Raw genomic sequence first — 13,943 nt, 5'->3', positions numbered from 1 at the left:
CACAGAAGTGCAGCAGAGCGCGATGCCTGCAGCCCCAAAGTTTGACTCCTCCTTCGGTCGTCTGTCACCACCAGGGCCACCGCGGCCAGCAAGGAACGGGGCAACATAGTGTTCGAACTTTTGTTCGAAACTTCGAACAAACGATGCAGCCAATCGGGTGGGGTCGGGCCTCAGTGGTCAAGGCACCGGGCCACGTTGTAGTATCTGATTAGGTACATGTGAAGTCACCGGCCGGGACCGGTAGGGAGCATAGTTTATTGCCGTCCCTTTAAACATCGATTTCATTCGATGGCCCCGTAATTGGTGAATAACGTGAAGAAAAGGACACTAACTTAAGAAGGAGCGTTTCGATTATATTCCTGAGTTCTATCAACATCCCTTTTAGAGGAGGCCCTCGCCAGTGGCAATAAGCTGCCAAACAGAAAGTATTTGAGAAGGTGCCGCGACGAAAAAAGCCATCCCCAGAGGATGGTTAATGTTATAAACCTATTTGCTCCACAATAAGCTTCGTTGATCGAGTTCCTTTCATCCTTTTCGCAATTTGAATGGCACCGAAACGAATTCCTGGCTAGAATGCCATCAACCAGAGGGCCTCCCGTCAATCCCGTTGGTCAATGGCCAGACTAATTTTTGTATCATAAGCAAAGCGGGCCTTTTTGCGGCTTCTCTCTCATCGCTTTAAAATCAGTCAAGATCCCTGTGCCGTGGGCCACTCGCCAGTCGCTTGCCGTTTCTGGCTTCTGTGAGGCCGCCTTTTTAGACAAGCGATCTCTCAGTTTATTTCATTTAGACGGAACGTCGATTGTCAATTTACAACTCCACTTTTGGCTTCTGCCCGTCGGTCCGCAGCGAAAGAATTTGTCTCCTATTTCGCATTTTCCCATCCATGCTCGGCAACTATGGGCTGTGGGCCGTTCGCAATTCTTCTGCTTCGGCGGGCCCCGTCCATTGGGGTCATTTGAGGTCCACCGTGTACGCTCCTCGCTCTCCTTCTCTCTAGCGAGAGCGACGCCAAGCTGCCGAAAATCCTCCGATGCTCCGATGGTTGATCCCGGCCGGCAGGATCCGACGTCCGGGCGGATATCAAATAAAGGAGATTTAAAATACAATTTAAATTTGCATAAAAACCATGAATAGATATGATGGCATACATTATGCGGTGCGGTGCGGTTTCTGGGCCCGGGGTTGAGGGCCTTGCCAGCTCACGTATGGCACGAGGATGACACAGTTCCGGGCTCTTTTGCGGTCGTTTATCGCTCGTTTCACCGCCCCACTTCCCAGTCCCGGCGCAACGCAATGCTTCATACTCAAATATGTCTTGTGGAAAATGGAGGCTGTTGCTGCTGCTGGTCGCCCTAACCCGGGAAAGCGCCGCCCGCCCCCCGGGGAATCGTCCTTCGATGGGATGGTTTATTTATCAAACCTGATTCTCCGTTTTTGCTCTATTCTTCCTCTGTCCCGGCCGTACCGTGCCGTTCCGCACGCTAAGTGACAGGACGATCCTGCTGCTGCGGGTCCCGTCCCGATATGCTGATGCATTCTGGGTGCCCGGGCGGTGGGCAGCAAATTGCGGACGGTGCTGCATTTCCATTACATGACTGCATCGCCGAGTCCTGCTGCATGAATGATGGCGCAGGACAGTATCGACGGCGACGGCGACGGGACCGGGGATAAAGCCAAACCATTTGTAGTGGATATTCGCACTTTGCCACCGTACTTCGAGCCACCCGCTCCACGGTGGTGGTGTCACAATCGAACGGAAACATCGGCAAGCCGCTTTCCACTTGACGGCGTCGACGGATGAACGTGTTCCGGGCGGCGCCCGACGTCTGATGCTGCCGCCGGGCCCGTTCTGGGCTGGCTTGGGACCGTGAGTCGTGCTGGAATGATGTAGCCGCCGTTCGCCGGTACGCTTAGGATCCGGTTGTCGCAGCTTAACGAGCGACCGATTGCTTCTCGCTAAGGACTCCAGTCCGAATGACACACACCCATGGACAGAGTGAGAGTGTGAGAGCGAACCGGGAATTAAAACTGATTTTGTGAATGCAGATCGTACGTTTGGCCGATTGCGGTAAGTTGATGAATTAGACAATACCTTCCGCAAATGGTTCGAGGTTCCTGGTGGTGAATAGAGTGACGCATTTTCGCTTGTCGTTTGTCTCGGGAATGTTTGGAAAAGTGTTCCCACTGGCTATTGTTGGTGAATTTAGGACCTTTTTGAAGTCGCTTTGGTGGCTGAAGCATAACAGATTATCAGCATCTTTTTCTTGACAGGCCAGACGATGTTTGTCCGGTTTATTGAGAACAAGAACGCTAGAGCCAAACATGGTTAAATCCTTAAAAGGCTAAAGTAAATCAACCATAACTCAAAATCATCTGATAGTTTCAGCTCAAAGATGTTGACGTCTTCGATAGAATTGTCGTAAAGACGAAAGATTACTTTCTATTATCTAATGCTTCACAGTTTAAGAAGTTTTAATTTTAAATTATTTGGCACACAAAGGAATAACAGCAATCGTCCATTCAACAATCCGGCACCATTTCTGGATAACTTACTGAACTGCATAACTGAAGTCTGGTTGTTGGAACAAATCTTACGAACATTTCTTATCATTTCCCTGAATTATCAATTATCCATCCCATTATCCAGAAACCATTTCTATCTTTGTTGCTAACATTTTACCTGAAAGTTGAAATATCAATGCAACTTCCAACACAGTTTTTGGCGATAACGACTAAAGCCTTACAGCAAACACGTGCCACATTGGCTTCTGACTTTCTCCCTCATGCATACGACACCACCGATCGTTGGAGCCTTCGTTGGAGCAACCAAACAATCGGTCCACTGATCGGTATCGGCAGTTTCGGAAATGGAAAATTTATGATCAACAACAATCCATCGTTAGGGAATTTGGGGGCCGTTCGGTTGCGGCGCCAAGCCATGAGCCAAAAATCCACCGGTCCACCGGCCGACGGTTGCCAAATTGTCCAAACACTGTTGTGAAATATTAATATTTCACCTACAATGTCACACTACAATGTTGCTGGGTGACTGTTTGTGCAGTTCAGCGTCGTCCGCATTTCTCGACTCGAATTCAATTGCCGTTCGAACGTTACACCGATTCGAAGAAGAGCGAACCGGGATGGTTCGCAGCGACGGTCATGATGTTGTGATTCGTACCCAGGTCCGGGAACCTGCTACGTGCTGGGCTGGGTAAGCCAATTTAAACCACGTCACCGAATAGCCTTGCAGCTAGAGAGTCGGCACCATCGATTGTGGAAACCAAATTTGTGTTTGGGTGGTTCACCCACAAGGCTCCAGTTTGACGTTCTTCCCATTTTATCGTTCCTCTAATTTCCAACAATGATTATGGGTGTGAGCCATTGACGGTTTTGGAAGATTCTGGTGGTCAACTGTGTTTCAGTTTAAGGAAATCATCCTACAATATTATTATTAAATTTTTCCTTGCAAGCTTGCTCCGAAAAATGGCACTAAAATATTTCACAAGCAATAATATTGAAATATTGCCTGGAATATTGTTTGGCCGTATCATGCAATATTATTACGCAATTTTTCCATGCACACTTCGCAACCAAGATTGCATACAACATTGCACGGAACATTGTGTACATGTTTGGGTAGGCAAATATTGCATTATTTGCCTGCAATATTGCATGCAACATTACGTACAATATTACATTCAACATTGCATAGAATATTACATACAGGTTTCGGAAACTGAATCTAGCATACAACATTGCATGTAATATTGCTTTTAGAAAATCCGGTTTCTAGCGGGTGTTGGCAAAGAATGAAGTCACTTTCGTATTTTTTAGTTAAGCTGAGCGGAGCAGCAACAAAATTTACGTTTTATTCTCCGACTTATTTTGTTCTATTGCCACGATTTACTCGCATTTCACTCTCTTTATATTTCGCATCTATTTCGCATCTCACAAGCGCATCTATTTATAACACCGCACCTTGCTTCGCGTAGCTAATCTGTCAGTCGTTACCACTTTTTGTAACAATTGCATATAACATTTCATGCAATATTGCATGTAACATTTAGTGCAACATTGCACATAACAAAGCATGCAATATTACTTACATGTTTTGAAACGCAAATCTCGCATGCAAGTACCAGGTCATGCTCCCCTAGTCAAATTTGGGAATTTTTCATTTTATTTTTATTTTTGATATTCATATCAATTTTTCTCCAAAAATTACTAAACCAATTCACGTGAAATTTTGCACAGCGTAGTTTCGTGACACCGGGCAGTGAATGTAGGACAACCCGATCCTCCCGCGCCTCCAGGGCGGGGGCTCCCATACAAACGTTACATAAAATTCAGTATAATTCGGGTCGTTTTTGATCAAATCGAACCAAACTCTACAGGTGAGAGTTTTTGGGAAGGAAAAGATTCTGACGATTGTTTGAAGCCGGAAAACCTGAATACGTCACCGGGATGCCCGCATTCATCAGACCACAAAAAGAAAGACAGGGACGCTTAAAATGCCTCATTCAACTCTAGCATCGTCAAATTCTAACATTACTAGTGGATCCAGTTTATTCTGTTATCAATGGTTTGTGCTTCAAATAAGTAAAGTGAGTAAAAGTTTATGCACTTTGAGCGATTCCACAAATCCCAAACGCCCGGACGAGATTTTGACGGATAAGCGCTCGCCGTGCTTACAACAATGGGGTTTACAAGATTCGGAAATGGTCCGGATGAAAGCACAACGACAAGAAATAAATATAACAGCAAATCCTCGTCACTCCGTGCGTCGAGTCCGTCCGTCGTCCGAGACGGACCCCGAGCCACCATCATCCGTGGCTCGAGAGTCCTTCACGATCCGCATTCGTAGCAAAAACCGAACAAGCATCTTCCATTCTTGTCTGCTACTGTTCGAAATCAAACCCTCCCCCTGGCTGCCGGCTGAGTGCTCTCCTGGCCGGCGTCAGCTCCGTCGATTGTGCCCGTCGAGCCAGCGATTGAATTAGCCTTCATCTTTTTATCACGGCTAAGCATCAGCAGTGGCCCGTGGTGAGTGGTGAGAAAGATAAAATTCCTCCAAACGGCCCGAGCCCGCAGACGTCCGAAACGTGGGCCGCCGCTGCCGGATTCAGGATTCGCTGTCCATCGAACCTCGGAATGTGCGCGGCTTTCCGAGCGTTGGCGATTCGGTCGAAGCGGTGCACACATTCAAATAAATAAATTGAGAAAATTTGATTTTCGGTTCGGTAAGAAAAACAATTTCCAATTTGGCCATTTTTATCCACCACTCTCGGCCGGAGGGACTTTTTCCTTGCCATGTGGTCTACCCGACGACGACCGCCAATAGTTGGATGCCTGCAGCTGTTTCCAGCAACTCTGCCCTTAAGGTCAACATGCAAATGCCAGCCGATGAGTTTATTTTTCCGACCAATCTGCGCGGGACGGGCGGGACGGGCTGCGGGTTTAAAAGTCGTTTTCTGTGCTTCCCGGTTTTTTTCCTCGTGCTGTCCGGGCGGGCCATTTAGTTTGGGAAAGCGCCCATTTATAGCGATTGCCCTGTGCTGTGTGTATCCCTTCTAAGCTTCGCTTACGATCTCGGACTTTTTTTTTTCTTCTTTCGGTTCCATCCACAGCTTCATGCAGCACTCGCTGGTTTCGCTGGACCTCTCAGACAATCAACTGCAGGGCTTGCCGCTGGATTCGCTGAAAAATGTCCACAGTCTAAGCCGATTAGTAGCCCAGAGGTAAGTAAGTTAGGTTCTGCGACAACACCGGACCATATGGCTCGGTCCAGCGACCGACGACGGAAGCACCGTTATCCTGGCTTCTGGATGGTGACTTTTTTGCTCATTTTCGTGGCTTTTGAAAAAATAACAATAACATTCGGTTTCGTAAAGTAAAGAAAGCCGACTCAAACGGCGGAAGTTCTGTGGTGTTAATCTATCGGGTGGAGTGAATTCGCAGTTAGGACCTTTTTAATGGATAAGTTATTTGCAAAGTAATCACAATGCCGTATGTTTACTATTGCTATTTTTATTTCCTATTTGTTGATGTTTGATGTTCCTGCCATCTCATTGATGAATAGTTTATTTAGTCTTGTCGCAGGCTAATTGCTCCTGCCGAATTAATCTTGTTAAAATAAACACAATAACACTTCCTTCACTGTTCGAAGCTCAGACTCTCGAATTTCGGTTACTTGAATGTGGTTTTTGTCGCTACGCTTATCGAAGCGCCTTGGAGCACTTCGAAGTAGACGTAACAAGTTCATAATTTGTTTTCGCTACTCAGAACTCCACAAGCGGGCTGACCACTGGTCTGACGTGCTCGAGACAGACAGACAGCTAGATAATACCGAAACCGACCGAATCTGTATCTGCCATCGTACTCATTTCGCATTGTTTGCTTCTCCTTCCCTGCACTCGCATGGCCAGGAACAACATCCACCACCTGGACGGGAACTGGGGCGGGCTGGCGGACTCCCTGCGCAGCCTGCACATTTCCGGCAACTCCATCTCGGAGGTTTCGTTTTACACGCACGACGAGAAGCGTCAGAACCACACGGCTCCGAACTCGCAGGCTTCGATGATAAACGCGAAGCTGTTCTCGGCCGCCACCCAGCCGACCGGGACGGGCTTGGGATTGGGACAGCCGCAGCAGCAGCAGGGCAGTAAGCCGTTCGCGAAGCTGAAAAAACTCGTCTGGCTCGACATCAGCTCGAACCGGATCGCCCACATCAGCCCGAACACGTTCCCGAGGTCGCTGGTAACGATCGATCTGTCCAAGAACATTCTCACCCAGTTCCCGACCGCCTTCCTGGAGCACCTGCACGATCTGCGCGTCCTGTCGCTGCGCGACAATCTAATTGCCAAGCTCGGCGGTGGCGCTGGGCCGGGCCTAGAACCGACCGGCCCGGTGCGGATCAGGCTGGAGAAACTGGACCTGAGCCTGAACCATATCGAGGAGCTGCCGCCGCAGCTGTTCAATGGGAGCGTGCGGATAAAGGCAATCAATTTCGATAAAAACTTCATCCGCCACCTACCGGCCGACTCGTTCCAGGGGCTGAACATCGTCCACATGGTGCTGGCGTTCAATTTCATCGAGTCGGTCGATGCGTTCGCCTTCGCGACGCTCGAAAACAGCCTGGAGTACCTGGACCTGGAGCGGAACCGGCTGACGGTGGTGCCGGCGGCCATCGGCACTCTGAACCGGCTGCGCTACCTCTACTTGACATCGAACGAACTGAGCAGCGTTCCGGACGGTCCGCACGGACTGCTCCCCGGCACGCTGAAGGTGCTGTCGCTGAGTGGCAACAATTTCACCGCCATTCCGACGGACGGACTAATTAATTGCACCGAGCTGTCGTACCTGAACATGGGCTACAACAAAATCACCGACATCGAGGAGGGCGCATTCGGGGCCTGGGGCGCCAACCTACAGACGTTGCTGCTGCGCAACAACAAAATCACCAGCCTCGGGTACGGTGCGTTCGGTGGGCTCGAGACGATCAAGGAAATCAGCCTCAGTTTCAACGGTATCCACCACGTGCACCCGAACGTGTTCGATAACGTGTCCTCGACGCTCAAAATCCTTGAGCTGTCGTTCGGCATCTACCGGCAGGAATACCCGGGTGAGGCACTCTCCGTCCTAACGGAGCTCATGTGGCTCGGGCTGGACAACAACAACCTGAAGTCCCTGCCGGACGACGCGCTGGCCAGTCTTGGGCAGCTGACGTACATTAATCTGGCGTTCAACCGGATCGTGGCCATCCCGCGCTCACTGTTCCGTTCGGAAGTCCACCGAAACCTGGTCGAGATTGACTTGTCGTTCAACCATCTGGAGGAGCTGCCGAGTCTCACGTTCGACAGTCTGGAGTTGATTCAGATCATCAACTTGTCGTCGAACAAAATCCGGGCGGTCCAGAAGAATGCGTTCCACGATCTGCCGTACCTGACGTACGTGGACATGTCCTGCAATGGGCTGCAGAACGTTAGTGAGGGTGCGTTCAGCTTTCTCCCGAGTTTGCTGAGTGTCGATCTGATGCACAATGAGCTGTCGGTGTTGTCGCTCAAGGTGTTCCGCCAGGTATCGAACGCAACCACCCCGATGAGGCTCAACATTAGCAGCAATGCGATGGAACTTCTCGACGGGGACGTCAACTCGCTGCTGTACGTCTACTCGCTGGATGCCAGCCACAATCAGCTACAGGAAACGGCCGCCTTTCGAGCGTTGGCCTTCTCGCTGCGTATCCTGTATCTCAACTGGAACAACCTAACGGCGCTCGGGAACCACGCGTTCGGTGATCTCCAGATCCTGGAAGTGTTGAACTTGGCCCACAACAACATCAGCTCACTGAGGCGACGGAGCTTCGCGGGGCTCGCCAACTTGCAGGAGTTTGATCTGAGCCACAACCGGATCGAGAGTCTACAGATCGAGCAGTTTTCACCGCTGAAGAAGCTACGTCTCCTGAAGCTCAACAACAACCGGCTGCGGACGATCCCTCGTGATTCGTTCCTGAACACGCGCATCGAGTACCTGGACCTGTCGAACAATCAGTTCACGACCTGGCAGGCGACCGCGTTCGCCGACATCGGGTTCACGCTGCGCTCGATTCAGTTCGACAACAATCTGCTCGAGTTTCTGGATCCGTACATGTTCACGAGTACCCAGTTTTTGCTGGAGCTCAGCCTGGCCGGCAATCTGATCAAGACCATCACGGAAAATTCGTTCGCGAATCTGAACAATTTGACCGTGCTCGATCTCAGCTACAACCAGCTGATGCCGGTCAACTTCCGGGAGCTGTTCGTGAACGTGCCCCGGTTGCGTGTGCTGAGTCTGCGCGCGACCGGCATCTATCGTCTGCCGACGTTAGCTTTGCCCCAGCTGGCGTCACTCGATGTTGGGGAGAACAACCTGCAGGAGATCGAGTCGCAGGAGGAACTGTACCTGTTGCGCGAGCTGCGCATTGAGGAGAACAAGATTAGCAACATCTCGAACCTGCTGCGAAACTTGCCACCATCGCTGCGGGTGTTGGACGTGTCCCGGAACCCGATCCGGAAGATCTCGTTCCACGACTTTGCGCTTTCGCGCCGCCTGGAGGAGCTGTTCATAGAGGACATCAAGATTGCCAACTCGGACGTGTTCATCAAGCTGCACAATTTGAAACGGCTCCGGATCGGGGCGCAGCACAACTTCAGTGATCTCATCTCGAAGCTGCGTGGTCTCCAGGAGCTGTACGTCACCGTGTACGATGAGCACCTGGGTGATGGGTTGTTCACGTCGCGGATGCACTCGAACACCAAGCTGAATGTGGTGGAAATCACCGGTCGCCGGTTGGTGTCGATCTCCAGCAACGCCTTCGAGGGACTCGCCAGGAATCACGAGCTGAAGCTGCGGCTCCATAACACCCTGGTGAACGATCTGCCTCCGGGGGTTTTCTATGCCCTCAAGTACATCCCAAGGTTGAGTATCGACCTGTCGGACAACCTGCTGGCGGCGCTCGCTCCGGACAGCTTCTACCCCAACACCAGTTCGTGGGATGCGGTGGGGACGCGCAGTGTCCTCGGAGGCCTCGACGTGTCCAACAACCCGCTCCAGTGCGAGTGTGGCCTGGTGTGGCTAGGCCACTGGCTACGCCGATGGCTTCGCGAGACGGCGCAAGTCAACCTCATCTCCAAGGACGAGATGAAACAAATGATCCGGGTAAGTCACTGTCTCCAATTCTTCTCACGCTCAGGAAAAAAAAACAAGGATCAGTTTGATAAATACCCGTTGCGCCATTAGTACTTATCCGCAAAAAAATTGCGACCAGTTTCAATCACCAAATAATGTACCTCCATCTTCCGATCGCTCCGGGAACGTGCGGCGCCAAAGTGTAGCGACGCAAGGCATACAAAACTGGGGCTCATGATCAAACTGTTTACAAAGGCGACAACGAGACATGATTAATTACCGCATCGCTTTCTGCTTCAATCAACTGCAGCTTCTTTGGCGCCGATATGATGTGCTCGCTGTGCTGTTTTCATTAGCATCCTAGCCCGGTCTCGGCCGTGGAGAAGGAGCGAAAAACTGGGACACAAAAAAGGCTGCGCTGCGAAACACGCCGGAAAACTAACACTCAACTCAACTTCCCGGGCAAAAACTTCGGGCACACTTTGTAGCGATTATGCCGCCCTGCTCTGGGTCCTGCCGCGAAGCGAACAACGAATGTAAAGCTAATCTGGTGCCAAGCAACACTTTTTCCCTTGCTCCGGGTTCGGCACAGTATAAATAACCTTTTATTCTGGCATTGATTAATACGAAACGACATTAATAATTTATGCTGCTCGCCCAGTGTGATGATGCTTTCCTTCACATCGGGCGGGTTTTTTCCCCGTTCTCGTTCGCCTCTTTCGGATCATTATGCTGCTGCCGAGCGGGAAGTTTTCCTTCGACGGGCGTGCGCCCCGGCTGATGAGACTCTGACTATGTTATATTGTTTCGCTGTTGTGGGCACCGCTCATTTTTTCGCGATAATAAGGATTTGCCATCAGCCACACTGGCGGTGGTTCGGGCGGTGACATTGGACATTGTGCTGGAAAATTGCATCATAATTAAGGGAAGCAATAAAGTGCTCCACGGTGATAATGGCATTCATCGTTTGCGGGATGTGACAGTGACGGAGAGTGTGTCTAATTTGCTGTGAGTGACTGTCCGGGTGATGGTTGCACATCCAATATTCGCTGCAGTTCACTGTAATTATACGCCAATTGTGGTACGCGGTTCATTGTGTTAGTTCATAGTGAAATCGTAGCCCACAGCATGTACAGGGTGAGCAAATTAGCGTGCATTTTTTCATTTGGTTATAAACAAAAAAGATCTGAACATTTTTGGATGTTTGAACTTTTATTTGAAAGGTTGATTCTTATCGTTTATTTATAAAATACAATTTTGGTTGCAGAAAAAGGGAAAATATGAAACATTTATTTCCAAAGGTGTAGGTCGTCAACTCATTCGTCGAAAGCACATTTCAGTGAAGCTCGTTTTTACCTCGGTGGTTATGTTAATAAACATAATTGTCGTTTTCGAGACTCCAAAAATCTACACATCGTGTAGATTTTTGTCTTCAAAACATGTCGACCGAACGAACTACTGCAGAGCCAATCGAGGTGAACATTTGACCAAAATTGTGTTACGTAAAGAAATGTGCAGATAAACCTTTCAAATAAAATTTTATACATCGAAAACTATTGAGCCGTTTTATTTTTATAACCAAATGAAAAAATGCACGCTAATTTGCTAACCTTGTATCTAGCTTTTCTCTGCCAGGGCTCTTCTTTGCAAGGACTAGATATATACTTGTTTAAACATTTTGAGAACTACTTTATCGTTGACACACTCGCAAACTGTGGCGAACACTTCTGAAGTACCTTTCCATAGTTCCAGAGTCTCAATCTTCACGAGATTTACAAGAGATCCTCGAACGTAACGCAAACTATTCAGAGGCAACGTGTATTGCATACTTCTAGGCGCACAAGTAGTCCAACGAAAAAACAAATTCAACCCTCTTTTATTGACTTGTACTTTTTCCCGAGTTTTTGGAAGTATAATTGGTAACGTTCAATGTACAACCCAACCTAAAATAAACCACATTACTTGAGAATGCACCAGGTTAGGAGTTTAGATATGGAAAGGGAAAATAAAATGCCCCTTAACCCTTACAAATAGGAGTCAAAGTCAGGAATGTAGTGCTCAGTATAAAAGAAATTACGACTTGTTGTATCGTACTTTCTCTCAGACCACAAAGTCAGGTGAAGCCAACATCGGTCCATCCAGCACCGCTCGGTTGCATCGAAAGCATTATCAGCTTACTAGCAAATTATTCATTGGCGGAGCACAAAGTTGCACTGCGAATTCAAGGATTTTAGAACGGATTAAAGTGGAAAACTTGACGCTGATCCAATCGCACTCTCCAATGCCCCCGCTCTGTTTTGCTTCGCCCACCGAAGAAGTCCGAATCAATGGCCCGGCCCGGCAAGTGCACTAAAAAACTTGTTGGAGCTCACTTTGTCAACTCATCGACGACATCGTCCTTGTGAGGTTGTTAGGTTGGCTCTTGCGCTGCGAAGGTATTTCCACCTACACACACCCATACACACAACTTGAGCGATACTTTGGCATCGAAACACCACCGTACACCACCGGGCGCCTTTGAATCTTGTGCCTTCTCCGGTCCGGGAAAATTAGTCACATCTTCCGAACCCGTCTCGAAGTCGAGTGTGTTTGAATACGTTCTCCGAGACCCGGCGGTGCTCGAGTGTGCGATGAGAAGGCATTGCCGGTACGCTGCTCTTTTGGGCCGCCCAAAAGTATGGCCAAACTTGTTTAGGTCCAATGCGATGGAAAAGTTCCCGGCCACACGGCCCTCGACTACTCTCGGCAGCATTTCGGTCCCCTGAGCCGCGACCGAGCGCTCCGGTTTCCGGTGGCCGAACGTGGGAGAGCGTTTTGAAAGTTTTTCAAGCATACAGAATGACGACATCGTCGTCATCGGCGGCAGCGAAAAGGTACGGCTCCTTCGCCTGTTTGCACGCCGTGTGTTTGTTTGCCTTACGCTCGAGACCGGCGCCCGGCAGGAGCCCGAAAGCCAAGAGTGAGAAGTTCGGTAAATAGAATATTCTATCCCCGGGTTGTCGTCAACCCTGTTCCTCCCCCGGGCGGTGTCGCCATCGAAGAGGCTAATGTTGGCATCGTCCTTTGGCCAGGTATCCGGCAGGGCGATCCGGACGGCCAGTCCCGAGGTGTTTCACTGTTTAACTTTCCAGTCACTTTGACCGAAACTTTTGACAAAATGTCACATTCATTCGGCTGTTTGTGTTGTGAAGATACAACATTCTCCCGACGACGACAACAGACGTTCCGGACGCTTGGCTGGTGAAAAGGTACCTAAGGCTGAATGGGGCCACAAATCTTAAACGGTTCCTTTGCTGGCTTATCAATGCGAGAACCCAGTCAAGCGTGCACTTTGCATATCAACAACCCGATTTAAGTCACTGGGGGCGATGGATGGGTGATGTTGTAAACGATGGCGTAACTGTTTACCTCTTAGCCGTTCCGATAGCGTACGAGTCACTAATGCACTAATGCCGTTCTCTACTTCACAGCGAGCCAAGAAGAGCACCTGCACGGATCCACTGACCGGGCGGCGGTTACCGTTCCTGGAGATCTTCCCCGAGGACCTGCTGTGCCACGCGAGCGCGCTGAGCAGTTTAGCGCTGAAGCTACGCTTCCGGTTTATGCTAATCTGCCTCAACATGCTGCTAATAGTGCTGCACAAATCGCGGACACTGATACTGTAATTCCCGCCTTGTATATGTGAGTGTACGTACGCGTGTGTACGCGAGATCGATCTGCATGTAGTGCCAACGATTACGACCGGAAAGGTAAGACAACAGGCCAGCCCAGTCGTCCGAATGCACCGGACGGGGATGCACGAGTCCTTTCGCGTCTCGCGGCGCAATATTTGGTAGAGCACCGCGCCCATTGTGGATAGTTTTTTGCGTTTCGAGTGTTTTTTTTCCCCACACCGTCCGTTCAGTGCTCGGTGACATTGTAAATAGTGTAGTGGAAGTGTAAATTGCGATAGGAAAATGGAGGCTTTGATTTTGTACGCGAGCCATGGTCCAAGACGAATGATGTAAAAGGAAGCACACACGAAAGAGAGCGAAACAATCGATCGAAGGATCGAACAGTGATGAAGGACGGCCGGTCCGGCACCGGCACCGGTAATGAGTAAGATATTCGTAACGAAAGCCCATCCACGCACCCGACCCACAAACAGCAAGGAATCCATCACGAATCGTAGCGGTCCTAGATTAGAGTACTTCGTTCACCGGCACCATATTTGCACCTGAGTAAGAAACGAGAATAAGTCGTTGAGTTGAGGCACTAACCAACCAATAGGCACGAAG

At 49.6% G+C, this 13,943-nt stretch overlaps 1 protein-coding gene across 1 annotated transcript in view; it reads left to right on the top strand.

Annotated features, from left to right (window-relative positions):
- LOC131209368 (chaoptin) overlaps positions 1–13,331 on the top strand; it is a 50,041-nt gene extending 36,710 nt beyond the window's left edge. Inside the window, exons 3-5 of the mRNA XM_058202422.1 lie at positions 5,631–5,741; positions 6,429–9,696; positions 13,137–13,331. Of these exons, the coding sequence (XP_058058405.1) occupies positions 5,631–5,741; positions 6,429–9,696; positions 13,137–13,331 (3,574 nt within the window). The remainder of the gene's footprint in view (positions 1–5,630; positions 5,742–6,428; positions 9,697–13,136) is intronic.
- The last annotated feature ends 612 nt before the right edge of the window (positions 13,332–13,943 follow it).

Source organism: Anopheles bellator, chromosome 2 (assembly GCF_943735745.2).
Source record: "Anopheles bellator chromosome 2, idAnoBellAS_SP24_06.2, whole genome shotgun sequence".
In the NCBI taxonomy this organism is placed as follows: Eukaryota; Metazoa; Arthropoda; class Insecta; order Diptera; family Culicidae; genus Anopheles; species Anopheles bellator.
Note: the sequence above shows the minus strand (reverse complement) of the source record. Positions and strands in the feature narration are given on the sequence as shown.